Genomic DNA, 27,823 nt, shown 5'->3' on the forward strand with positions numbered 1-27,823 from the left:
TTTTTTTGCCTTCTTTTTTTGCCTTTAATTAGATGATCGTGATTAGCAGAATAATAATACACAAGAAACATTTGTTAAGTAAATCAAGCTGCAAACAAAAGTGCAGAACTGTATATGTTTGAAATTATAACTTCACAATCATGTCAGCAATGCCCCTTGTGACAGCCATGGCTCTTTGTGAATCATGTAGGTGAAACAGCATGACTAAGATAATTTTACATAAGTCTAACACCTATCTGCATGTAGCCTAAATATGAAGAATAAAGATCCTTCAACAGTTATCACAAAAGCATAATTATATTAATCATACTGAAATACATATCATTATATAAACTTATACAATTATATTATTAGATATATTTTGGAATTTGAGAAAAACTAGATTTATTTCAGCTGGTGATATGATGACTGTTCAGTCATTCTGCTAAAATTACATATTACTGCACTCAGAAAGACAATATTAATTCATGCTGCAGATTACTCAATCTAAACCTTCACTTTTTTAAATCATCTACCTGGATATTTATGAGTGTTTTGCAGTAAAGCCTTTGTCAGTGACCACTGTCTCTGGTTCGTGTTCGGGGATCTGCCTCTTCCTCCTCCCTCCGTTTACTCTGCAGCTCGAGGTCTTTGTGCTCTGCTGCTTTATGTTTGTGTAAATGAGTTGTGTTTCCACAGCGGCAGGTCGCTTTCCTGCACCTCACAAGTAGCAGTTTCTTCTTCTCGTCTGTTGCTGTGAAATAACTCCAAACAGCGCTCCTCTTCCTCTCTGCCATCTCCAGCACGCTAGCTGCACTTTACAGCCAATCAGGAGCTCCGTCTGCTCCAGCAGAGCGGAGAAGGAGGGGGAGGGGCGGAGTGTGCCTGCGCACTGAGCAGAGTGAGAGAGTAGCGCTGTTTGCACCGCGAGTAAATACGAGTACTGTTGCTGATGGTATTAAGAGAAACTTCCACAGAAATATTAATCTCATCACGCTAGTATCGAGTAAATACTGATCCTAACTTTGGTATCGATACTATCGATATTTAGATCGATTTGCCCACCCCTATCTCTGTTATCAATTTCTTTTATGTGGTTTCTGTCTACGTGGTGGCGTTTTTAAAATTCACTGCAACTGTCTGCGCACTGTGGCCCGATGCGCATACACACGCAAACGCCTGTGCACACAAACACACATGCAGACACATGTGCGCACATACAGATGAGCCCACTCCCACCAGCAGGTAGAGAGTGCGTGTTGTTTTGCTCTCTGTTGCTCATGACCTGCTAGTTGGTTTGACTTAACTCCATTGACTATGCTCAGATATAATAATGTTGATGATTGGGGGCCTTTCGTGTGTTAAATGTTCTTCAGAAATTAATGTTTATTGATCTTTGAAAGGGTGTGCTTGCATTATATGTCGTTATCATTATAGTTGAACATTGAATCAAAACGACAACATTATCGCTTATCAATAATTTCTCTTGGCAATTAATCGACCAGCAAAATTTGTTATTGTGACAGGCCTAGCTGTGAAACACTTCTATTATAGTCAATGAGATTATTTACACTAGCCACGTAGCAGTGCGTTTCAGAAGCATCCCAGAATCATAGCTACTCGCTGCTATGCAAGTGATATGCAGCAGTTCTATTTTGGAGATGTGTCGCACCTAAACCACATGCACTTCGCCAGATCCCGGTCCAGCTGATTAGACACAGCTGCCAGTCTTCTAGCCTTCATTGCCCCCAGTTGGACATCGGAGAGTGGAGATTAGATCAGTTCTATTTTTCTTTTTTAAAGTACAGTGTTAGCAATTTACATCCTCTCCATCTGAATATACCTCCTTCTTCTGCTTCCACTGCAGCACACGTCGCACACACACACAGATTTTAAAGACACTTTGCCATGGCAAAGAACAGCAGCGAACATAAACCTGGAGTTTGTTTTAGGGACCTCCATTTTCTTTTCGTTTTCAGCCATGGCTTCCTAACAGGAAGGCTGTCATTGCTTGGTCAGGTTCACATTAAGCGTACTGAGAGTTGGCTGAGGAAAAAAGCTCATGTGTGCACGACCACTGTAATTAATAGAAGGTGCCCTATGGACGATAAGACAATGGCAGATCGCCACACATTCAAATCCTTCACGATCATTTATCGTCATATTGCACACATCATGCTGTTAATTCCTCCAATTGCAAAGGGTAAAATCATACATAATCATGAACCATAAACAAGGTCTCTTTACAAATTTAACAGTTTTGCAAAAGTGGTTTCCTCCTTCGTGATTTCTTGTATGTTTGACAGACTAATTTAAATATTTTTTTTTTTCTAAATGAAGGTATTTATTATTAAAAGAAAAAACCAAGATGATCCAAGACATGGCCCTGTGTGAAAACGTGATTGCCATCTAAACCTAATAACTAGTTTGGCCCGGGGTCTGGGAGGAGACCCCGGGGAAGACCCAGGATGCGGTGGAGAGACTATGTCTCTCGGCTGGCCTGGGAATGCCTTGGGATTGCCCCAGAAAAGCTGGAGGAAGTGTCTGGTTAGAAGAAGACTAATGTAGTTCTGTAAAGTATTATTCAACAGTCATTTAAACAGACTGAAGTGTGCCTCCTAAGGTTGAACAATAAATACAGTATTAAGACTTAAGTAACTCTTAAAGTTCAATGTGATTTAGAACAAATGATCAAACTTTAATGGGAATCATATCTAAGGAAAAACGGAGCTGCTGCTGTCACCTCTGTCCACCGTTTACTAGAGTCCTCATATGGAGCCTCTTCATCAAATTCCTGCATTATCAACATCATTAGCTGTTGCCTCTGTCTGCATCTGATGTACACATGTGGCTCTCCCACTGCGCGCACATACACATACATGTTTCGTTTTCAGCCGTAGCTTCCGAACATGGAAGCTGACATTGGTAGTCAGGTTCACATTAAGCACACTGAGAGTTGGACGAGTGAAAAAAACTCATGCGGCTGCGCTAACATAGAACTGCAATTAATAGAACGTGCTCTATGGACGATAAAACGATCTGTCCGTTCTGGCAGATCGCCAACACGTTCAAATCCTTCACGATCATTTATCGTCAAATCCCACACCATGTTTAATTAATATAATGATAACGACATATAATGCAAGTACACCCTTTCAAAGATTAATAAAAAAAGAACATTTAACACTGGAAAGGCCCCCAGTCATCAACATTATTATTATTATTAATATTAATTATGATATTAATATTATTATGAGCAGTGGTAGGCCTATTACCATCCAGCTTATCTGAGCATAGTCAATGGAGTTAAGTCAAACCAACTAGCAGGTCATGAGCAACAGAGAGCCAAACAACACGCACTCTCTACCTGCTGGTGGGAGTGGGCTCACATGTATGTGTGCACGTGTGTCTGCATGTGTGTTTGTGTGCACACACGTTTGCCTGTGTGTATGCGCATCGGGCTGCTGTGCGGAGACAGCTGCAGTGAATTTTAAAAACGCCACCATGTAGACAGAAACACATAAAAGAAACTGATTGCAGAGATGGCACAAGAGGACTGGCCAAGAGAACTAGAATGTGTGGCGCTGCCACGAGTGTCGCTGGTAGAAAAGCAGAGAACTTCACTCATACAACACAGACTGTCTCTGATAGCAGGTTGTATGTAAGCATGTGTAGTCTCGTGGTCAATTGTGTCAGAGCTTCAGAGCTCTCTGCGTTGCTGTAACCAGCGTCCAAGCCCTGCAGCACTGTGACACACCGTGGCGACACAGACAGCGAGCTGACAGTGGTCTGCTCAGAACATCACGTAAATGTTACACAATGAGTTAAAAAATAAGAACTACCTGTTGATTTGACACATTTTAAGACAGAAGCCGTGGGCCATATTAAATCCGAAGGCCAGACTTTGCACACTTTATACGCTACGATGCACCGGAGTGATGCTGTCATCCAGTCTCTTTGGCAGGGAGAGGGATAGAGAGAGAGGAAAACAAACGAGCATGCAAATGTCATTTATCGCGGCCGGAAAAAACTTACCGAGCCCATTAAAAGTTATCGTGCAATTAATTGATTTATTGCTTATCGCGACAGGCTTACTCCAAAGTTTTTTGTTTTCTTAAGCCATTCAGAAGTGGACTTGCTAGTGTGTTTTGGATCATTGTGCTGCTGCAGAGGCCAAGTGCACTTCAGCTTAAGATCACGAGCAGTTGGTTTATGTAGACAGCAGAATTCATGGTTCCATTTACCACAGCAAGTCTTCCAGGTCCTGAGGCAGCAAAACAGACTCAGACCATCACACAACCACCACATTTTACTGTTGGTATGATGCTCTGGGAGACACACCTTCCAAAAACTTCAACTTTTGTCTTGTCAGTCTACAGAGTATTTTCCTAAAAGTCTCAGGGATCTTTGAGATGTTTTCTGGCAAAACTGAGATGAGCCTTTATGTTCCTTTTGCTCAGCAGTGGTTTTCGTCTTGGAGCTCTGCCCAGTCTCTTTCTTATGAACACTGACCCTAACTGAGCCAAGTGAGTGATCGGCCGGCCGATATTTGCCATTTTTAAATACATCGGCATTGGCCAAAATCCACACCGATTTAATTTATTTGTTTATTATTATTATTATTTTTATTTGTCAGGCACATCCGCGGGCAGCCCTGTGTTATAATTGCGGTAGAACGTGCTGCTATTAAGAACCTCAAGCCAAAAGTTTTGGAAGATTCAATAACAGTCCTGGGAGACGTCCTATGGCCATATATTTACTATGTTAGTAGTAAACTATTAAGAGTTGCTTCACCTTAGTGAAAGAAAAAAACAATAGACAATTCTATTGTTTTTTTCTATTGTTCTATTGTTCTATTGTTTTTTAGCTTTTTCTTTTAGCTTTTTATTCTATTTCTATTGTTTTTTAGCTTAGCATAGTCAATAGAGTTCAGTCTATTCAACTAGCATGTCATGAGCAACAGTGAGCAAAACAACACGCGCTCTATATCATGCAAGTGTGTGTGTATGCGCATTGGGCCGCTGTGTGCACACAGCAGCAGTGAATTGTGCGTGGCCATGCAGAGACAGAAATAAGACAAATAACTAATTCTGTTAGACATATTCAGTTTGTTTAATAATAGAACAAGGTATAGACCTGTTCTATACAAAAAGTCTGAACTGAACTACTTCTGTTTTGATCTGGATATGATGTGTAAAATAATAAATAACGACTATGTATATGTTGCACTGTTATTATCTTATCCCCATGAAACCTGTCTAAGGGTTTAGCACTGTCTTTACATACAAAGCTGTGCAACATGACAACACTTTTTGTAACTACTACAGTATGAACATTTCATTTGTAAATTGTAAGCAATCTGTTAATAAGACATAGTAAATGATTTAGGGTAATTTTGTGAATTATTAGTGAATCATTTGACAAATTTTTATTTTAATCCTGTGCAGTGCACCAAACCAAGATTCAGAACATGGTTCAAGTCAGTTCAATAAATTATAGTGTTAAGTTTACCATGTTGTGCACCCACATATTATTAGTGTGACATTTTCAAATCATCCAGATGCTGACCTCTAAACATCAGCGTCGGTTATAGAAAAACCAATATCGGTTAATCTCTACTTTGAATGTTGTTCTGGTGTCTTCTGTGACCTCTTGGATGAGTCGTCGCTGCACTCTTGGTCTAACTTTGGTCGGCCGAACTTTTGGCCTACTCCACTTTGTCAGGCAGGTCCTATTTAAGCAATTTCTTGAAAAACAGGTGTGGCAGTATCAGGCCCAGGTGTGGCTAGAGAAATTGGCTCTCTACTGTGTGTGGTACACCACAGTTCATTTGTCTTGTAACAGGGGGACAATCACTTTCACACAAGGCCATACATTTTTTATTTACAGATTTCCCCTTAATAATACATCTTCATGTAAAAACTGCATTTTGTGTTTGTGTTATTTTTGATGATCTGAAACATTTAAGTGTGACAAACACCAAAAAATAAATCACGATGCAGGCAAACCACACATCACTATATGACATTTCACGGAACCCACTGTAACATTTAATACTCTACACACATAAACAAGCTTCCCTAATAGAGCTTTTTGTTTGATTAAAATTAGTTGGATGGGGACATTTTGTTCTACTCTGATTTTACAGCGCTTTCAAGTCCCAGAGGAGTTTTACAGCGCTTTCAAGTCCCAGAGGAGTATAGACCTGGTGAAATCACAGCTGTCCTTTCTGTATCACATGATATGAGTTGCTGTTCAAAGAAGTGTGAAAACGGTAAATACCATGACAGGAAAGACACTTTTAAAGTTTGACCATTATCTAAACAAACAGTATCAAACAGTTGCATTTGTTTTTGCCTCTATTGAGCTGTGCATGATCTGCATAATCAAGCAGTTTCATGATTTACACAGGTCAAACATCTCTCTCTTCATTCCAACTCTTCATTAGTGGAGTTGTGTTTAAAATGTTTGATCACACAGACAGATAAAACAGACATTTACTGTATTTTCCAGACTATAAGTCGCACTTTTTTTCATCCTTTGGCTGGGTATGCAACTTATACTCAGGTGTGACTTATCTATGCCTTGTGTCCTGATGTCCCATTACAGATATAATGGTAGCCAGGGCTCTAGACTAACTTTTTGCACTGGTTGCACCGGTGCGCCTAACCTTTTTTTCTTGGGTGCACCGGCACAAAAGTTAGGTGCACCGCATCACACAGCAGTTTGTTTTTTAAATGCTGTCCATATATTTTATGGATCAGGCCTTAACTTGACACCTATCTTAATGCAGACGTTTTTTTCATCTTCTCTCATCATCTGCAGCTACATCCACTGTTTACTTGATGGGCCTCGCAGGGCTGTAGCCAAAGTTTTAGAAATACTGAGGTCCAAAAATTGATGTCTAGGAAATATGAACGGGCTTAATAATCACATATCATCCTAAACTGACTTTGGACCCTGTTTAATGAACACAGGTGAATAAAAATAAATAAATACATGTACTGAGAGTACTCATTCAAATTATGGACAAACTAGCCAACAAGTCTGCCTGTCAGAAACCCATAATGAAGATTCAATGTTCATACAGCACTCTTCAGTTCCCTGTTTGCTTTCTCTCTGTATTTTCTGGCTGTCGCTCCTCACTTATCTATCTGCCAATGGGAATTAAAAATTATTTAAATTATATACACCTTTATTTATTTAATAGTTGTGATTGAGATATATATTTGTTTTCTTCAACACATTTCTATTGCAGCTACAGTATCTCTTCTCTCATCTTCCTCACCTCTTCCTCAGTTTCTCCTGTGTCTCCTCTCTTTCTAAAGCTGAGCTCCAGCTGACAGACTTTCATTCTGTCTGTTACAGATTTAGCTGCTGTATAAAGATATCATACTGGCAGACAATGGTCCACTATAGCAGGATAATAACAATACTGTTTAAATGGGCGTTCATCATGTAACCATGTTCTATAACTCCTTAAAACCAGCTGACTGCTGTCAGTCAGAGTGAATCAGCCTTCATGGATGAACCACACAGGTCAGATAACACTGTCCACTGCTGCGAGCACGTCACGCCCCCCCTTCTTCGAACATTACCGGATCGTCATCATCACTCATTCAGGTCAACAGCAAATTAGCAAAACCCGCATAGTAGCAACAACTCTTCCTTCTCCGCACATGTTCACTTAAACTGCGGTTTCTGCAGCGAAACGTCTTTAAACCCTGTCTGTCTGTGTGCACGCTGCACGCTACAGTCAGAGGGCCATATGAGTTCTGCACACACGTTTTAAAAAGTCCGGGCCGAAACGGACTTTGTTCTCGTCACCTCGGTAACATGAACAGATCTCTCTGTTCTCGTGCAGTATGGAACAAGCTTTAGCACACAGCATCAGCTCTGCGCAGCATATGTCCGCGTTCTTCTTCTGAATTTTCAGTCTCGGCTGACCGCAGCAAACACGTTTTCAAAGACACACACACGGAGGTCCCGCCCTTCACCGTCTCTGATTGGTTGAGACCACGATATGGGCCCGATGTGTGTCTGTTGCTGGAGACTTTTGAGAGTCGCGGAGAACGTATCTCCCTCTTACAGCTGGTCGTACCGGTGCGACCTCTGATATTTTTTGGTTGCACCTTTGAGAAATTAGGTCGCATGTGCGCCCAAAATGGTCGCACTCTAGAGCCCTGGTAGCTGTTCTGTCCCTCTTCTGATGGTTCTCTTCCACCTCCAGCTTGTCCACACTGCATTGCGAGCATAGGTGACATGACACGCACGTTCATGGAACGCGTGCTGGCAGCTGAGCCGATATGTCGCTAATTCCACACAGCTATATGAGCGCACAGTAGTCTGCCTTGCCCTGCTAGTGCGACTAATAACTCCAGTGCGACTTATCCATGTTTCTTCTTCATTATGCACTACTTCATAGACCTATAGTCCGGAAAATACGGTAACCAGTGATAGTGCTAGAGGCTTCAGACCACAGTTTAAATAGGTTTTAGTCTATAATTTATTCACTAATAGGAATTGGTACTGATACACATGGCTCTAGCTTTACATTTGGACAAGTTGTTAAAGTGTAACTACAACCCCTTTCTGTTCTCAACTGAAGCTGCAAAAGAAATGCTGCAACTAAATCAATGCAAATGAAATACTTCAGACACAAATCAACCCAGAATGATAAACAACACAAGTATTAGAGCTGTTACTATGAGAATGTGGTTGGTGCTGTCGCAACCACATCCTCCCATCACTTCAGAGAAGCCGTTTTACAAGAACTGAATGCCTTGGCTGTGTAAAACACACTGCCTTGTTAACACTACAGCTCAACCGATATGGGAAGTTTGAGAAGAGGTAGTTGTGGATGGCCCTCTGGTGAACAAACTACGCAATTTTAACACACACAACATGGTTAAATTGGCTGGCTTTTTTTTAACTTTACATTTATCAGAGGTAATACAGCTGCCAAAAACAGAAACTACATTCAATAACATACTGGCATACAGACAGGTACTTGATTTCCTTGCAACCTATATGAAAATAAGCTTCTTCACGGATGTTTATTTACAGGTAGCAATTGAGTGTGTATGCCATGATGCTACTGTTGCTACGGTGACTGTATTATGTCTCAAACACCAATAATATCTCTCAGATATCAGACATATTGTATACTAACCTTTTTGCACCTGTACGAATTACCACTTTCTAGCACTAGATATAATTGGCCATGCCCTCAGTCAAGCAATGATGAAAGGACAGGACAACCAAGAGAATAAAGACAAGTGTGGCTGAACATATCAACTGCCCAGCCCCTGACCAGAGAGGTTAAAATTGAATATAGAAGTAGAAATAAATGTAAACATTGCCATTTCTTTCCAATTCTGAGGAAACCTGCTCCTGCACACTTGCCTGCATCTGTAACAATTAGCATTAATTGACTTCAACACTTTGTTAGCAAGATAAAAGGACCAAGTAATGTATTATTATAATTTGTTATCTGCACTGATTACTGGAGTAACACTATTGTAGAGTAGGTTGTAGTGTGGTGGTGAACAGGACCAATAACGTTTGTAGAAGTGGCAAACTTGGTAAAATTGGACCATTTTTGTTACAAATCGTTTTCTAAGAAGGCAAAATAAACATCAGCATATTTAGCCTTGGTTTTTAGTTCAGTTGTTTTGTACATAGCATTAATTATGCATGACATTTTCCGGTCATGATTAAAATAAAAAAACTAAAATCTGCAGGTTTTAGGCCTATGAGATTTTAAGACTTCTTGTGTGTCTGGTATGAAGCATCATGTCAGGGTTTCCCGCAGAGCTTTATAGTTAGGGCAGCTGTCTGGACAACAAATGACCCCCCAACCCTGACTCCGTACTGTACATTTAATTCTTGTCGCGAACAAAAAAACTTGCTAACAGGCACAAAACCTCTCTCTCTCGTCTTGTACACACACACCCTCAACAAAACTCATGTACACTCATGCATACGTCACTTACTGCCCAGTTTTGTAAGGTGACATGCCACTCTTATAACATCTGTTATTAAGATAAGATAAACACATTGTATATAGCCTAGGTTTTGCCTAGTGTACAGTAATGGATGGGAAAAAGCAAGCAGAAACATCACTCAAACCAGATAATGCCACTGGAATAATGCCTCTTTATAAAATCAATGCACAACTCAAATTACAATTTATAACACCTGGCTCTAAAGGGAATTACTGTCAAAACATCCAATCAAGAGCCACGCGCGTTTCTGACAATTCTTGCTTTGGCAAATGTTTCAAATAGTGTGAGGAATAATGAATACTTTCTTCATATTTTACTTTACAAGCTTATGAAGGACATTGCGACAGCAACAGTGACCAGGCATAGACTACAGCAGCTGCCCATAGTTTGAAGGCTTTCGACATACCATCATCACCATTGTCACCATCATCTTTAAGCAACTCTCAACCTCACAATCTACAAGATCAAAAGGCCAAACATTTGCATCTTCTGGAGTGGAAACTTAAGGCTAGCCCAATTAGGGCTGGCATGAATATCATTTTTGTGATCTAAAGCTGCAGTAGCAAAAGAAAACTGGATTGTCATTACAGTTTGCAAGTAGGGATCTCAGTGATTCAGTCACCCTGTGTAGGCTAACTTTGAGAACTCACTGGAAGAAAACAGTAAGGCTTAAATTCATATCTTCTAAAAACCTACACATTTAATTAGATATAAAAATGTTATATTTAGACAGACAATGCACATAACCTTGGCATACTGAAAAACTGTGTTGAGCCAAATGGGGGGATAGCTTAAGCCCGTGGAAGGCTTTTTACAGCAAGCTGGTGTTTGTCCGCCTTGGAGTGAGACTCAAGCGCTTTCACACCCAAGGTCCCTAACTGCATGGTCCTCTTGCAAAGCTTACAGCGAGCTTGCTGAAAACTGCTTGCAACCAGCTGCACAAATCGCTGTGATCAAGCCAAGCCTTGTTGAAATCACACTTCCCCATGTTTTCTACAACGAGAAGGCGAAGTGACTGAACACGCAGGCATCTCAAACATGGCGGCAAACTGACCAGCAGTTATCTTGGGATTTGTAGTGCCATGTTCCAACAACGGTAGCTATCCAAGCCCCTCAGAAAGAGAGACAATGCAGAATCAGCTTCTGATTACGGCATTTTACTCTCATTTTGTGCAGCCAACACTTCTCAGGAATGGACAAAATAAATTAAATTAAGACGTGACGAGATTAAACTCAAGACCTCTGGGTGAACATCTGGTCGTTTTAAGACTTTTTAAGGCCTTAAATTTAAAGTTTTAAATTTTAGACATTTTTAGACTTTTAAGACCCTGCAAGAACCCTGTTGTAGTTTCTAGGATTCGTAAAAGTAGAATGGGAGGACAAGCCTTTAGCTATCAGGCACCACTATTAGGGAACCAGTTACCAATCTGGGTCCGAGAGGCACCACCTCCACCTTTAAGACCAGACTTAAAACCCTTCTGTTTAGTAAAGCGTATAGTTAGCCTAAACAAAAGTGTGTAGGGCTGATAGGTATAGTTAGAGTCACTTTTTAATATACAGCAATAGGTACAACAGGCTGATTAACTCTTAGGATTTAAGCTTTATTATAGCAAAGCTGTCTAACTATAGGCCTATGCTGTCAGGGGACACAAACATGAGCCGAGCACTTCCCCCACCTCCTCAACATCACCACCATCTCTGTTCCCCCAACTCCTCTCCTCTTCTTCCTCTCCCCTCGTCACTCTCATCAGGCTGACCTGTGATTCATCATTTTATGTCACTAACTGTGTCTACTGTCAACACCTGCCTATGTCGTGTTCTATAGTGCTAGTATAATTAATTTGGCCAACATATCAGCTAAATAACAAATACATCGTTTTTCAGCATTACAATTGACAACCTGTCATGTTTGCTCTCTGTAATGTGTGATGTTTATTGCATGTATGATACCATCACTCTCCCTTTCATCCTCTCTCTGTCCTGTCTACCTCTTCTTCTCCTCTCCTCCTCTCCTCCTGCTCAAGGTTTCTTTCTGTTAAAAGGGAGTACCTAGAGACAATGTTGATTGTAAAAGGTGCTATAAATTTAAATTTATATTATTGTTTGGCCACACTGTTAGTGATACCAGAGAATTTACTCTCCCTCTAAGATGATAAGAGGAGCAGAGCAGCTCTCTCACACAGGCATACTAAAGCAGCGCATGGCAGCATGTGTGTTCGAGAGGCACGTTAGAAAAAAACTGAAACATAAGAGTAATTACGCTACTAGAGTTGATGCTGACAATGCACATAGTAAGTGCAACAAATCATAACAAGTAATATGTCAAAGCATGTGCCTCCACTGATAATGTCATCACTAGTGGCCTGTGTAATCCCATCATGGCAGCCATGAAAAGCTCAACTAAATAAAATGATTCACTTTTTGTGATCATGTGAATACATGACTGAAAGAAAATAAAATGTATTTTTTTGCATTGGGGCAGTGATGATGGCTGAACAGAAACCTAACACTTTTGGCAGCATTTCACTGATCCAACACCAGAGAAGGTCAAATGTAGTGGAATCACCTGGAGTGGAGAGCATCAGCTGGGTAAAAGGTTGGTCTTGGTAGGTCCAACCTTGTCATTTTGAATAATACAGAGTGCACCAAGTCTGACCTGTTCTTATGATACACATCCACATGAATACATGCAAAGCCAAGACTGTTGCCATGGAACCCACTTATGTCCAAAGCACAGACCAACTTTTCCCTTCAGATAAGCATGACATGGAAAATGCAAATCTAAAGAAAAGGAAGATAATGTTACATACATTGGCTGTAATGTATGTTTTACTTTGGGGACTGCTGTTTGTGGTATATGTCCAAATAAATAAATACATGTTACTTAGAGCTGTATGCAGAGCAAAATCTTGCAGCTAAAAATACTCTATCATCCTTACATGCTAGTGTCCAATGTACATGGTCCATATCTCCAAGAGTATTGTGAAAGGGCCAGTTTGCATAAAATCTGAGGGCTTGCCTGCCAAAGTGAAATTTCTCAATCAGCTCACTGTCTGGACTGATATGAAACTTGTTTTCATCTAATTGCTTGTTTGTTATTTATTCTGTGAACAAGACTTACTGCCAATATTAATGTCTCTTGATTAATCTCAGTCTACTTGCCCTGCTTCAAGCTCTTGAACCGAGTTAGTATGGTAACTGGCTAGCTGTAATCTGCGTACCTGTATCGCAGTCTGGCCTGTAAGACCAGGCCTCCATTCTTCCACAATGCCTGATGTGAGGAGGACAGGGATGAGGTGGGCAAGGAAGCAGCATCCCAGAAATAAAGCTGGGGGTCTGTGCTTGGCTTAAGGCTAAAAACAAGCCTGGTTGGGCAGTCCATCCTGTGTACTTCCTTTGTAAAAATGAATTGGACTTCACTCAGGCAGACTGCATGGCAGGGATTTAAAGGCTGCTGCACTTTTGTTTGGACTTTGATGAAACTCAGTCCTCGGACAAAACTGTTTAGCTTAACTCACTTTGAACTGACAGAAATATGGCTCCAGTGACACTAGCTCCTTAGTCTGTGCCTGGAATCTTTAAATACTCACTGTAAACAAACATATGCACTTACAGCACATAGAAAAGTATTCTCAGCAAATCAGAGTGTTATAACAAAAACAAAAATGACCCCATTCTAGAAGAAGGTACAATATTGACTAGAAATGAACCCTTTAAGTTTTGCATTGTTAAAAGACTTACACCAACATGTGCAATCCCTTCAGAACATTAAACATAAGGATCTGTCAAATGAAACATTTTCCCTGTCTCGACTCAGTGTTACTTACTTCTGTTCATTTTATTCATGTGCAATTTTAATTTTGTAATGTTTAAAACCACTCTTAAACATCTGTTTTCTCCTTTCTGGTAAATGTATCCTGCCTCTTTAGGCAAAAATGATATCCCTATTACTGACATTCAAGCCCAGGCAAATTATATTCAAATGATTCCATGTATGTACAGGATGGCGTGTGTGTTTATGTAGATAAGAATTATGTCCTGTGTATACTGGTCTTATATAAGCTGCTACTACCATTGAAATTCCCTACTGGGATTAATAAAGTAAATCTTAATCCTAATCTATTGTGGATAACCTGTTTAATGGTAAGTATGGTATGGACACTGTTACTGAAAAACATGTACACAAAATAATACGGCCTGGTGGAGAGCATGGAGTCTGCGATGCAACTTCACACATCAGTGCAGCCCATGTAGGTGAAGGGTGTTTACCTTGATAATGCTGCTCCTGCGTGGTATATCAGTTTTGGTCTCCACACTGGCGGAGCCGTTGGCGTTTTCCAGCCCAGTCTGGCTGCCAGGTGCGGCGAGGGATCCAGAACCGACCATGTTTTCGGATGATATTCCACAGTCTCCATTCAGGATCGAATCGCAATGCGTCTTGCCAGCTACCTCGTCGCTACGCATGGCCGTATCCTCAGGATTCAATGGAGGCAGACCGCCGTCCTCCCCAAACTCCGCCATAGGCACTTCTTTCACACAAGCTGTTGGGTGGCAAAGCCTTATGTTTCAGCTTTACTCCAGTTTCCTGCCAGGCCTATCGCCTCGGCACAACGTTTGCACGGAATGCTGCCATATCATCTTGGGGTGCAGGGATCTGTCAGGTTCCTGCATACCGGGGGGCTTCCTGCACGCATCGTGCTCTGTGGACAGAGGGGAGAGCGATCAGCATAATTAGGCAACATGACACAAACAACGTGAAGAGAAGCAGCTTGTAGCTTTGTAGAGAGCAGAAGGCGTTCATTGCACACACAGCGGATGTTGTCGAGCAATTACCAACGGCCGCTGGTTACTGCAGCATATTGAAACCGGTACACAGCCGTCTTCTCTGTGTGTATGCATGTCCCCTTAAATGCCCCGTTCTCTCTTCCACTGCTCCTGTTAACACGCCTGCCTCTGATTAGGTTTCGCTGCTTACCTGATGATATGGCTGCTCTCTCCGTGCTCCCTTTTTAAGTTGCGACTCAAGTGCAAGCAGACTAACCGTGCAGGGTCTGAGCTGCTGCTGTCGAGTGTTTAGCTAGCTGCTAACCTCACCTCCGCTGCTAGCTCAAAGTTCTTTTCCCAATAATGTCCAGTTCGAAGCGACACGGTCTGTTTAGCTATTAAACGGCGACGCGTCCTCTGTCGTCACTTGATGTTCAAACCGTGAGTGAACTTTCTTTAAAAATGAAGAAAACACACTCCGTGATTTGTGGTGTGGTCTCGCACAGACTGGTTTATAAACTGTCACTCAAATCAGCCCTTTCCACACATGTGCATGTCTCGTGAATGCGCAGCAGACGCAACAGGCTGCGCTGTCAGTCAATCACACACACACACACACCTTTGTTTTTTTTTTTCGTGCCGTTTTAACTACAGAACGCGTGGATCTGCAGCACGGTACACTCAGCCTGTGCCAAGTAACATGAAAGAAGACAAGTCAGAAAGAGAAAACATGACAGAAGTTGAGGATAACGCGCACAAAGTAGCACAATCCAGCAGTCTCTGAGGTTGAGTAGCTAGTAGGTACACACAACAAAATATTTAGCAGCAGCACACACAATAGTCAACAATATTTACAAAGTAGGATAGACAACATACAAAAGCACAGAGTTAACACAAACAATATTTTAAATTGCTACAAACATCAAAAACTAAACAACACAAAAATCTGTAAATAGTAAAACAGCACACTATTTGAAAATAATATTAATAATCACTGCAAAGCAAATTCAACAGAAAAGTCAACATTTGAAAAACAAAAACAAAGCCAATAAGCGAATGTGTCTGTAACATAAAAACGTCTACAGTAATAGTCCTATATGAGAGCTGGTACTACAGTCTACAAGAAAATGCACCACAATCCCAGCAACATATAAAGAGGTCACAAACTAAATATAGGCTTAAATATGATGTTTCACAATCATGACTTGTATTCTACATAATCTCACATAAAAGTTCACAACCTTTATTTTTCTGTTAAGTGTCAAGTCTTGGAGGGATGATGGACCAATCTCAGTAGTGAGGTAACTGGATAACTGCCTCTCGAGGTGTTGCATCAGGTTTCTTTTGAAAATAAAACTGTTACTCTGTGGAAAGGAATACACTGCAATATGTGCAATATATTCATGGCAGGCACTTTAAAGATTTGATTGCACAGAAACTCTTTATTCTTGTGCCCTTTTCCCTCTGTGTGTCTTACTGTGTGCCTTAAGCCAAGAGCTGCTGAACAAAACGTCGTTGTGCCTTGCATAATGACAATAAAGATTCTTGATTTTTTAAGGAAGTCTAGCAGTTCTGGCAGATGAATGTCAGAATGATTACTCAAAGGTCAGACACAAACTTGGTGGTAAGTCTCCTACATAACTTACAGAGTGAGTCATTGGCACAACACAACGTTATTCTACATGATTTAATACATTTTATTCACAGGCCAAATAAAGGTACACATTAAATGTTGATTATAGCTGGAGATAGCATGAGTTGTACAACATCGCCATCTGCTGGTTTAAGCGGGTGTGTGCAGCGTTTTTTTCTGACAGTACATTTGCTTGGAGACCCTCTCTACCCTGAACAGTTTTCTTTTCTTAGACTGCACCTGTTCTGTGTGGTAGTATCACTGATGCTCATTACAATTGCTGCAGTATAAATGTAAAGCTTCTACAATAAGTTCACTTATCCCCTCCTCTCCCTACCACACGCACAAAGACTCTCTCTAGACACATTTTAGAATTCCAATTTAAATTTTTCAAATACATCACCAGAACATGGTGAAACAATTCTCAATAACTCAATATTTTGGCTAATCTTTGACATATCCATGACAGATTTAAAAATAATGCCTCAGCCACCTAACTTTTGTTTTGTGGAAAATTGTTTTTGTGTTTTCTTCATAAAAAAATACTGTGACATCAAGTAATGTAACTGGCATTCAAAGGGTTAAATTCCTCAAAATGATTTAATGTTTGGTAGTTTTGAGCAGGGCTGAGGTTGTTTAACATATTTATGCAGAAATAAGTAAGAACAGTAATCTGTTAATTTTTTATAGCAGTTTTTTGGAAGTGGACGTTTTTGTCCATGAATGACACAAAAGGGTAGTAATTTAGAGTGACGCCTGAGGGTTAAATTGACAAGCATACATAGTACATAGTATGCATTTTGAATTCTGTGGTCGTACATATTATAGACATAACACCAACTTCAGAAATATGTGGTGGTGTAATATGTCGCACTGTTTTATTTGATTGTGTTACCAATAAAATCCACTAAGGACCAAATAAACTTCAATATTTCTTGAAACTTAAAGCAATAGACTTCAGGGTGTACATATGTACCAGTATGATTAACATGTTGGTTGTTCAGGACAAGGTTATGTAAAAGATATATAGAAAATTATATTATGTCTTTATTATTTTCTAGCATAATTCTGCACAAACTAGTTAGCAACTAGCAACACCATATGTAACTTATATGCAACTATATAGCTATAGCTATATAGCTCTTAGTGTAAATTCAATCAGGAAGACTCTGTTTCCCATCATTCACCATGTATCCCTATCCGCTTCCTAATCTTTCTCCCTCTATCCCTCACTCCTCTGCTCCCCCTCTCTTCCGCTCTCTTAGTCAGGTGCTTAATAGAAAGCACCTCCCTCACCAATCAGCTTTGGCTTTCCATCCCTCTCCTGACCAATCACAGCTTAGCACGAAATTTAAAAGTCTCCATCTCCTCTCCAGCTTTCTTCTGATCGAACCCGGCAACCCTCCTCCACCCCAAGCACCACCAGATCCACGCCAGTAAGGCCTCCTATCTCCTGCCCTCCAGCTCTCCACCACCACCAGATCTAGACCCCGGGGGGATCTTCTGATCCAGCAGCCTCTCCTCTTGCGTTTTCCCCCCTTTCCGGATGTGGTCTTCACGACGGGGTCTAGGACGCCAATGCACATTCAAACTTTGTACTTAATAAATCTTTCTCATTCAGTTCGCCGAGTCTCTCATGATTGATATAGATATATATATATTGTTGTTATGATATTGGCATCCATGAGTTTTTGATTTGACATGAGTAGTAAAACCCCTTTATAAAGTCAGATATCAGATCCTTTATTTATTTTGCTGTTGTTTACTGTTGTTGTATACAGAGACAGAGTGAACAGTAGTTGTGTTTGCAAATGGATTGTTTCTAGGCAACTGGAATGATCTCACTTGTGCATTTACACGAAGCAGGACACCAGGTCTTCACTAGTATGTTGCATCCAAAGATGGCCTTAAAGGTCGGACAGTTGATGTACTTGTTTATATAGGGACAGGGACTGGCTAAAAATGACAAAATAATGAAGAGATTAGTGTGAAACACCAATAACGCCAATAATTGCAACATAGCAGGAATGTTTCCTTAATGTGTGACGGACCGGCTGGGACAGTCCCTAACGGCTTCTAAAATTATTTTGAAAAGTATTTATGAATGTATTTGCATAATGTTTATGTATTCTCTTGTACTGCAAATATTTTTATAGCTTGCTTTTTCAAATGTATGATGTGTCATTAACTACTTATTAGTTTTCTCTATTTGCATGTGTTCTAAAACTGTAGTATGGTGATCTGTCCACTGTAGATTAGTGCATTGTTGTCACTATTTCTAATCTATGTCCATATTCAACATTACATCTGCCACGATCACAGTATGTTCTACGTACTGCAGAGTTTGTCCACACAGGCATCAGGACAGGAAGCACAGGGGGGTCCAGCCTTGTAAGGTGGCCATGTCCTGAAGTTTCCTCTGATGTCAACAAGAAAAGGGATCAGTCTTTTCTCTATTTCTTCACAAACAAAAATTAATTTAGAATTAAGTGTTCTCCAACACTGTCAATTTGGTTTGTGTGGGTACAGAAAGTGTAGCGTACGCTCTGTAATAATGGCAGCCGTAGAAATAGATGTTGTTAGGACACAGTGTCACTCCACAGCCAATCCTGTATGAGCTGTTCCACACCACCTGGCAACACAAAAACACATTGTTTTCAGGTTAGTTTTTAAAACGTCCAATAAACTTTGTCATAAATGACTTGTGCATTTTTTTAAATACAGTAGTGTCTGTTTCTTATGATAAGCTTATGATAAACTGAAACTGTTGGGACTCAGCCGTGGGGGGCAGCTGATTCTGTTGCTGCTTGTGTTTTTCATTTCTTTTCTTTCAGGTGCTCCAGGGACCTCTGCGGCTGCAGAGCAGGGAATCTGCTCCACCCGCCTCTGCTATTCTGATTAACAGTCTGATTAACAGTTCAGTTACCTTCTGTGGTAGTACAGAACCAGCCAATCTAGAAACCTTTGTAATCTTCTGTAAACTATTTTTCCTCCCAGGTTGTCTGCTCTGGTTCCCCTCCCTGTGGTGGCTGCTTCCTGTGGTGCACACCTGCCTGCTGGCTTTTGGATCTCTTTTTGAGGACGCTTTCACTTGTGTTTGTTCTGCATAATCAAGTATTTTGTTGAGGACAAGTGCATATGAGGCTAGTTCCATTTAAGGTTCCCTTGCTACCTTAGTGGTTGTGTAAAACACCTTAAGTCAGTTTGGGTTGTTTTTGACACTAACATGATGCTTTGGTCACATGTTTTTGTGCTGAAATCCTGAGTATTCATGGACAAGCAAATAAAGAAACACCTTCATCAATTTGCCAACACATGCAGACTCAACACAGAGCAGTGGTATGCTCATTACACTGGCAATTTTCTAAATAGGGCTTGGTTAAAACTACTATTGACAATGCAAATGTTTCCAGGAATCTACTACAACATGCTTGCTTAATGCTTTAAGACTTCATTGAAGTCTGCTACTCATCAATGATGTTGAAAAGTGAAAATGAGCTGAAGGGAGGCGATATCGCTGTATAATCTGCTGGTACCTGTGTGTAGTGGCCAATAGGCCCTCCATTGCTGGATCCATTGGGATAGAGGTAGTTTGACACCTCACTGTGCCAGGCAGTGATGACATCAGTCCATGACAAAACAGAGGACGAATAGAAGAGATTCTCACCCATTTCATATCCTGCTTGATGAACAGAAACACAGGGCAGTGCTAAATTATGCTGTTTATGCAACATTCTGTTTTGATGCCTAGGCTAAAGTTATTTAGATAAAACAGGGTTCATTAAAAGGCATCTAGATCAAAATCTACCTAATTGCATGTTACTCTGTCTAATTTGTTATTAAATGAAGGCATTAAGACTGAAGATAAGAATGTTCACTTTGACTGATCAATCACAAGGTTACTCAGTTCACAGGAAAACTATTCCCCATTCTCTGTGTTGGTATATAAGTAATGGCATGTAAAGGAAACAATGAAACAGACATTCTGTTACCGTTAAACATGCGGGTGCTGGGAGCTCCATGAGCCAGAACACATTTATCAACACAGGCCTGAGCACTGACTGCAACTTCTGTGCTGTATTCCTGAAGAAGAAAAAACTGCAGATCAAGTTTCATTTTAAATCCTCAATGCAAAAAGAAACATCATTTCTCTTGTCAGATTCTGTGTCCGAGCTGCCAGTATAGAGCGCAACACTGATGACACATTAGGCCAACCTGATTGATACACATTTTGTTAAGAAAAGGAATCTCACCACCAATATGTTCTTGTCCTTTCTACAGTGTACATGAAGCTTGTAGTCCTAGTCACTTGTTAGCAGACATTTAAAAACATTTGAGAGCTTGTGTTAACCTTACACCTTATTGCTGACACCCAGAAACATTAGTGTTGGGCAGTACATTAATACTTTTCAACTGGCTACTGTCTTTCTATTAATGTGTGTGCATGCACTTACAGCACACATGCATGCTGAGTTAAAAGTCCATGTGAAATGGATAATTTGATAATCATCATTAGCAATATTCAATAAGTCTCCAATCAAAGAACACCACCGCATGCAGCTTCTAAATGACCAAAAGGTGGGGTTATATGAATTGTCATTACTCAGCTGTTACTTGAAAGAAATTACCGTACAAAAAGAGTATGTAATATGGCCTCTAAAACCCATTGTTTGGTCGAATAGATGACTGCCCAGGCTTTTCTTTTTGTTGTTTTGCTACTTTACTATTGAGATTTGATGTCCTTAATAAAAAAAATGTAAGTGCTAGAATATGCTTTTGTATTTAATTCCTAACCATAACTATGTTTATACTACTTACTTTCAAGGTTTACCAATAATAAAAGGCTTTGTATTCTTTCTGCTGACCATCTAACGTTTCAGTTGCATTTGGACTGTGGGTTTGAGCGATTTGAAGTGAGTGTCAAAAATATCTGTGAACTCCACAGACTGTATAACCCTGATTTTAAAGAGATGCCTGCCCCCTTTCAATATTCACAGCTGTGAGTAGCTTAGGAGTTTACCTCTTGCATATTGTGAGGTGAAACAAATGCCAATCATTTCATATTAACATTTTCTGATTGCTGACAGCAGCACTGACCATCAGCAGCATGTCAGATGCAGTAGGCTCGACTGCCCTCCTGAAGGTGTTGTGCTGGTTTGTGATCTCAGCCTGCACTGCTGTGTCTTCAGGACAAATGTCTGCACACACACACACACACACACACACTTGTGTAAACAGCAAATTAGAGACATAATAAGTGATATTTACTCTGGTGGCTTAACATTCATGATATGACTCACAAACATATCCTGGTTTAATTGCTTTGAAATGGCTTGACATAACAAAAGAACACAAAGGAAATCCCATAATCTTATTGGGAGACTTAGCAGCATGGTGTCAGCTGATGCTGTGAAGTCAGACAAAACTTATGCATTTATCACAGTGCTTACCTTGCTGTGGACACACCATGGCATGTATGGAAGTGCATTTGAAAATGAGAGGAAATTCAGGTTAATATCTCATTGAAACAATATGTGGACTTACTGTAGGGTCCCTGCCAGTATTTTAAGATTTGCTGTTACAGTCTATAATTGTAAAATTGTGTCAGTCACGTGGAGGTTCAAGTATCATTGACATTGGAAACAATGGATGAATCTTTTGTGGCGTCACCCATTTGTTTCTGAAGCACTGTTTTGAGTCTCTGAGATGCTCCGACCACATTAGCAGCATTACAGTCCGCCAAAACTCCAAATATGGACAAACAGGGGGAGTGGGAATGAAGCTGAGGTGGGCAGGTAATCACAGAAGCTGCGAAGCTTGTCACTCAAAGTGGTAACGCTCATAATTATATGTAATTTTAAGTCCGAATATTTTTAAAATGTGTGAGTTATATAAAATTCACCCCCACAGAGGATACTAGAAGGGATCTTATCAGTTGTGATAAGAATCATACCAGCTTAGATAAAAAGCTGCTTGCTTATGCAGCCACCCACCTCAGCTCTACTAACGCTCTACCTCATTTCTCATAGTGGGATTAACTGAGTGTTAGATGAACTCTGGTGCTGCGCCCAGAACCACCACACTGCGCTTAAAAACCAATCTTCACAAGTTTCATCTTTATTTAGAGATGGTTTGGTATTATTAAGGTTTTTGTCTAAGTCTCAATGTCTAAACCTAACTGAAGTTACATTTACACAGGTGATGAAACATTTTTTGACTTAACTAAAACAAGATGTGCTGTTTTGGAAATTTCAGAATGTCTGGCGAAGAAAGTATTCACATCACACAAATGGAGTTAAATGCCACCTGAAGTAAAATACTGTATTTTCATTTTCACATTTTCAAATGTCCTTACATGTCTTTGTACAGTACCTTACCATACTTAATGTAATTAAGAACAGAATCATGCTTCTACTCACCAAAACACAGGAAGAGTGGACTTGATGCAGTGTCAACATGCAAATCAGGACTGCAAACATTTTCTCGACAGATAGGATCCTGTTGTGGTAAAGGGCTCACTTTGACATTTGTTCTGCATTAAAAAAGTGTTCTGAATAATTTATTGATTAAAAATAAACACCCATTAAATTATTATTATATTTAAAGGGATTGGAAAATCATACTAAAATAAATCTTGGTGTGTCGTACCTGCTTCCAGGTCTTCAGGAAAAGGTGAGCTGGCACCTCTCTGTCCCTCCTCTTATAGTTCCAGCTCAGGTGCTCACTACAGTGATAAATGTGTCACGGTTTCCATCAGCTGAAAGTGCTGCAGCAGTATCCAGGGCTTTGCATACTGTACAACCAGGAGTCCATCACACAACACTGAAGAGGCTTTGTCTTCAAAATAGTGCAGCTGACAGGGGGTAAACAAGGAACTGTTAAGCACTATGGGTGTAGTGACTACCTGATGTATTGGCTTGTGTTTACACAGGATAGAAAGACTTTTGAGGGTCAGGGTAAATAAAAGAAAAGGAGCAGTGGTAGATTAAAAGATAAAAATGAATGGTGATGTATGTAAATGGATTAGTCATGTGGCTCCTGTTTGGCTGAAGACACACCCATTGCTGGCTTTGGCATAAAATACAATGCATCCCAAAGCGGATTCTGACCAATATATGTATGGAAAAATTGACCTTTTACTTCTTTGGAATGGCAGCAGACTCATCCGAAATTTCTGTGTGTGTGTGTGAGTGTGACTATGGTCTGCATATCTTGTGTTTTGGCAAAAAGTTGTTTTGTTTTACTCTTTCACAATCAGTACAATGACTGATTTCCATGACTGATCACAGAATTTGTTTTTTCATACCAGTCAATAATTTATTGTTACGATATAAATCAAATCACAATTTCTGCCAAGCTTAGCAAATCCTGTTGGTCTATAATGCCAACTCATGACTGGGGGCTCTCCAACGGTCGCTGTTCTCGATCACGGCGGACCTGGACAATTTGCTGCAGCCCACATCTTTGCAGCCAGTAAAGTTGCTGCCGATACACTGCCTGTTCTTGACTGATGGGACCGACACCTAGGCTGCAACCCTGAAAAAGTTAGGTCAAGTGCATGCAAACTCTTGTCTAAGTGTGTTGAATGGCTCCAAACAAAGTCAAACTGCCTTTAAATATTGGTTATTGTTTTTGTTATGTGTCAGAACAAGCTGACAGAAACATGACTTGCTCTGTTTACTGTTTGGGGAAAGCCAATTGAGCCTAGTAATGAATAAAATTTAGTGTTAAGACTGTCACTGTCAACCTCTACATACAGTGGGTGTTACAACCCGGCTCATTGAGGGAAAAGGGAAGAACACAAAATCAGGTGGAGTTGGTTTCATATTTTATTAATTCAGATAAATTAAACTCAAAATATTTGGGCGCACAGTTTCTAGAGAAAAGAAACAATCAAAACTTGCAACACAAAACTACTTGGCTCAAAAAGGAGCAACTCCGGCTTTAACAGCAAAAAAAGTTAGGTTAAGTGCAAACTCTCGTCTAAGTGTTTGCATAAGTGAAAAAATTAGGAGGAATACAAAACAAATACACACAAAAAAGGGTTCACAAAGTTCTCAATAAACCAAAAGAAATCGCAGGCACCAACCCCGGCAGAAACAACACAAAAGAACAATCACACTCTCAATAGGTTTTATTAACTCAGTTAATAGATCAAACCAACAACACAGGTCACAGAAAATCAGTGGACGGCCAACAACAGACAAAATTACACAACCAGCCGCCGCCAAACGTCCATCTACGCCAGCTTTAAATAAAGTGTCGCCGTCCTCTGATTGGCTGTTCAGGCTGCTAGTTTAATGACACCTAGACGCTCACCTCTTCTAGGATGCCCTGACGCCATTATGCTGCGACGAGAGAGATAGTGAAGAAGAGAGAAAGAGAGAGAGAGGAGAGAGAGAGGCGCACCAGAGAGGGAGGAAAAACAGCGCAACCATGTACCCTACTTCACCGGCCGTAACAGTGGTTACATAAAGTATTCAGACCCCCTCATTTTTTCACTCTGTTATATTGCAGCCATTTGCTAAAATCACTTAAGTTTTTTCCTCATTAATGTACACACAGCACCCCATATTGACAGAAAAACACAGAATTGTTGACATTTTTGCAGATTTATTAAAAAAGAAAAAGTGAAATATGACATGGTCAGACCCTTTGCTGTGACACTCATATATTGAACTCAGGTGCGTCCATTTCTTCTGATCATCCTTGAGATGGTTCTACACCTTCATTTGAGTCCTGCTGTGTTTAATTATACTGATTTTACTTCTCTGGAGAGACCTAAAAATGGCTGTTCACCATCCATCCTGACAAAACTGGAGAGAATCTGCAAGGAATAGCAGAGGATCCCATAATCCAGATGTTGCATCTTTCCCCAAAAGCTTATGGTCAGCTCCCACTTGAGGTCCTAGGTGATGGTGGTACGCAGGAGGTGGAAGGAGTCCACAGTGGAGATGGGAGTGTCTGTCAGGGTGAGGGGGAGCGATGGAGCTGGCACTTTCCGCAAGTCTACAATCATCTCCACTGTCTTCTGGGCGTTCAGTACCTTACCATACTTAATTACCATACTTAATGTTCCAGGTTCTTGACGGCACACCAGAACACTACATGGTCCACCTCCCTTCTGTAGGCAGACTCATCCCCATCTGAGATTAGGCCAATGAGGTTGGTGTCATCAGCAAACTTAATCAGCTTGACAGACTGGTGATCGGAGGTGCAGCAGTTGGTGTACAGGGAGAAGAGAGGAGTCAGGCACTTTCAGCAGGGACCTGGGTGGATTGTGTTGAAGGCAGAGCTGAAGTCCACAAACAGGATCCTAGCATAGGTTCCGGAGAGTCCAGGTTGACAGCATCATCAACAGAACTTTTGGCTCTGTAGGCAAACTGCAGGGAGTCCAGGAGGGTGGCCGTGATGGTCTTGCAGTGAGACAGAACCACGTCAGTGCCACAGGTCTGTAGTCATTAATTCCAGATATCCTTGGCTTCGTGGGGACTGGAACTACGGTGGAAGATTTGAAGCAGGCTGGCAGGTGGCATGACTCCAGAGGGGTGTTGAAAATGTCTGTGAACACTGTCCTACCGCAGCCTGAATGGATTCTGTATATTACGAGGTGCCACCTAGCGGTTTGGAGGACATGCGTGTCTGATAGCCAGATTTGAAAATAGGTCTGAACGTATCCAGCTTAACGGCTAACCATATTCAGTCCTATTCCAGATGGATTGACTTTCTCCAGTGTTAACGGGGCCTTTGTAGCAGTTTCTATCCCTGCTTCTGAAAGCAGCCTCCTTCTCTAGCCTCAGTCTGAGTTTATCTGTGAACCAGGGTTTGTCATTTTATTCTATTCTCCAATTTTTTTTCCTTCTCCCATAGTCACAGAATGCAGTTCAGCATCATATTCTGATACAGTGGGGGTAGTTGCTGAACCCATACTGATGTGCAATCAGCACTACCATCAGTACTTGAGTGTGCTGTCTTGTGTGAGGTATCTCCTCACCATCTCTGTGACTTCTGATGTAGGGATGCAGGTGAACAAGGAGGTGACGTCAAATGAGACCATGGTGTTGCCTGGGTCCATTCAGATCTTCTCCATCTTGTTCACAAAGTCCTGAGAGTTGTGGATGTGATGTAGTGTGTTCCCCACCAGTGGTGTCAGGATTTCAGCCAAGTGCGTAGCCACATTGTATGTGACTGACTCCTTCTTTGTGTATCTTGGGGAGTCGACTATTAAGCTTAGTGTTACTGTTAGGGATGGAACGGTTCACCAAATCCACGGTTCGATTCGTATCACGGTTCTGAGGTCACAGTTTTCGGTTCAGTTCGGTTTACAATGTTGAGGTTTTTTCTACTCTGGAAATACCATAGATGAGCATAAATTGTATATCCTTATTATCTAACATTTACTATATTTAAGAATCAGTTCAGTGTTTCCTCTACGATTACCATTATATTAGAAGGTCAAGTCAATTTTATTTTTCCTATATTTTCTATATAGCACCAGATCATAACAGAGGCCATTCAAAATAACCTTGCTTATACAACAGGTCTATTGATCTTTTAATAGACAAACTAAACAGCTCATGTTATTTATCTTATTTGAACTTCAGCATGTCATTTCTGTCTTGACAGAACCCTCGGCAGCTTTGCACACAATTGGATGCAGAGTGGTGTGGGTCTCTCTGCTCTGACTGCAGCTGAAACTGCTGTGTGAAGATATTGTGAGACTGACCACCTGAATGCGTTGAGGTGGGGAAGGAGCTCACAGTCACTGCTTGTCGAGGACAGTAGCCTGACTGCAGAATGATGCTTGCTTTTACGTGAAGCAAAAACATTAAATGTATGAACATTGAATGTGGATTGGTTTGGGACATAAACTTTGTGTACTTTGTAAAAATGATATTTGCAAGGTTTCAAAATTGTTGCAAATTTATTTTTTATGTTTTTTTGTTCAGGAGATGATTTAAAAATGTTATATAAAAAAGAAAATGAATTGTTTAAATTTAAATCTAGGTTTGATAAAAATAAGTTATTGTTAAATTTAAAAAAAATGAAGGTTGTGGTTTTTGGTAATGAAAGACAGACAGAAGTTACTTGATGGTATAAAAACTGAGAGTGTATCTGATTTTAGATTTGACATGGAAAACTATAAGGTGTTTATGAATGTATTTATTGTGAACAGAGCTAGGTATGTTTTACTGTTCAATTATACTGCCTTATTTTAGTTATAAATATGAAATAACACCCACAATATAGTTGTGGGTGATAGAAATATAATTTAGTCATAAAGGTTTTTCTTGTTGATGGTGATAAAGAATGAATTATTGAAACATTTAACTCTCTTTGGACATTACTTTCATTCTTGCATATTCTTTTTGCACATCACCAAGACAAGAGGGAATGCTACAGTGTAATTTTGATATCATTTCCAAGCAGAATTGTAATA

At 40.5% G+C, this 27,823-nt stretch overlaps 2 protein-coding genes and 1 long non-coding RNA gene across 3 annotated transcripts in view; all 3 read right to left on the reverse strand.

The window, feature by feature from the left end:
- The window catches only part of plcl2 (phospholipase C like 2), a 41,279-nt gene extending 25,977 nt beyond the window's left edge, over positions 1-15,302 (reverse strand). The window contains exons 1-2 of the mRNA XM_028425161.1: positions 14,962-15,302; positions 14,256-14,686 (exon numbers count right to left, since the gene is read on the reverse strand). Of these exons, the coding sequence (XP_028280962.1) occupies positions 14,256-14,507 (252 nt within the window). The 5' untranslated portion in view covers positions 14,508-14,686; positions 14,962-15,302. The remainder of the gene's footprint in view (positions 1-14,255; positions 14,687-14,961) is intronic.
- On the reverse strand, positions 1,951-3,001 carry LOC114448289 (uncharacterized). Its single transcript, XR_003671902.1, has 2 exons — positions 2,955-3,001; positions 1,951-2,038 (listed from the first exon to the last, which is right to left on the reverse strand). It is a non-coding gene; the product is annotated as an uncharacterized LOC114448289 (long non-coding RNA).
- Positions 15,303-18,205: 2,903 nt separating the features above from the next.
- On the reverse strand, positions 18,206-22,949 carry LOC114448920 (cysteine-rich venom protein). Its single transcript, XM_028426165.1, has 8 exons — positions 22,803-22,949; positions 21,834-21,837; positions 21,481-21,581; positions 20,376-20,466; positions 19,920-20,062; positions 18,927-19,015; positions 18,720-18,802; positions 18,206-18,339 (listed from the first exon to the last, which is right to left on the reverse strand). Exons 1-8 carry the CDS (start codon positions 22,860-22,862, stop codon positions 18,206-18,208), a joined length of 705 nt encoding a protein of 234 aa, XP_028281966.1. The 5' UTR covers positions 22,863-22,949.
- Between the last annotated feature and the right edge of the window lie 4,874 nt (positions 22,950-27,823).

This window comes from Parambassis ranga, chromosome 16 (assembly GCF_900634625.1).
Source record: "Parambassis ranga chromosome 16, fParRan2.1, whole genome shotgun sequence".
Classification (NCBI taxonomy): Eukaryota; Metazoa; Chordata; class Actinopteri; family Ambassidae; genus Parambassis; species Parambassis ranga.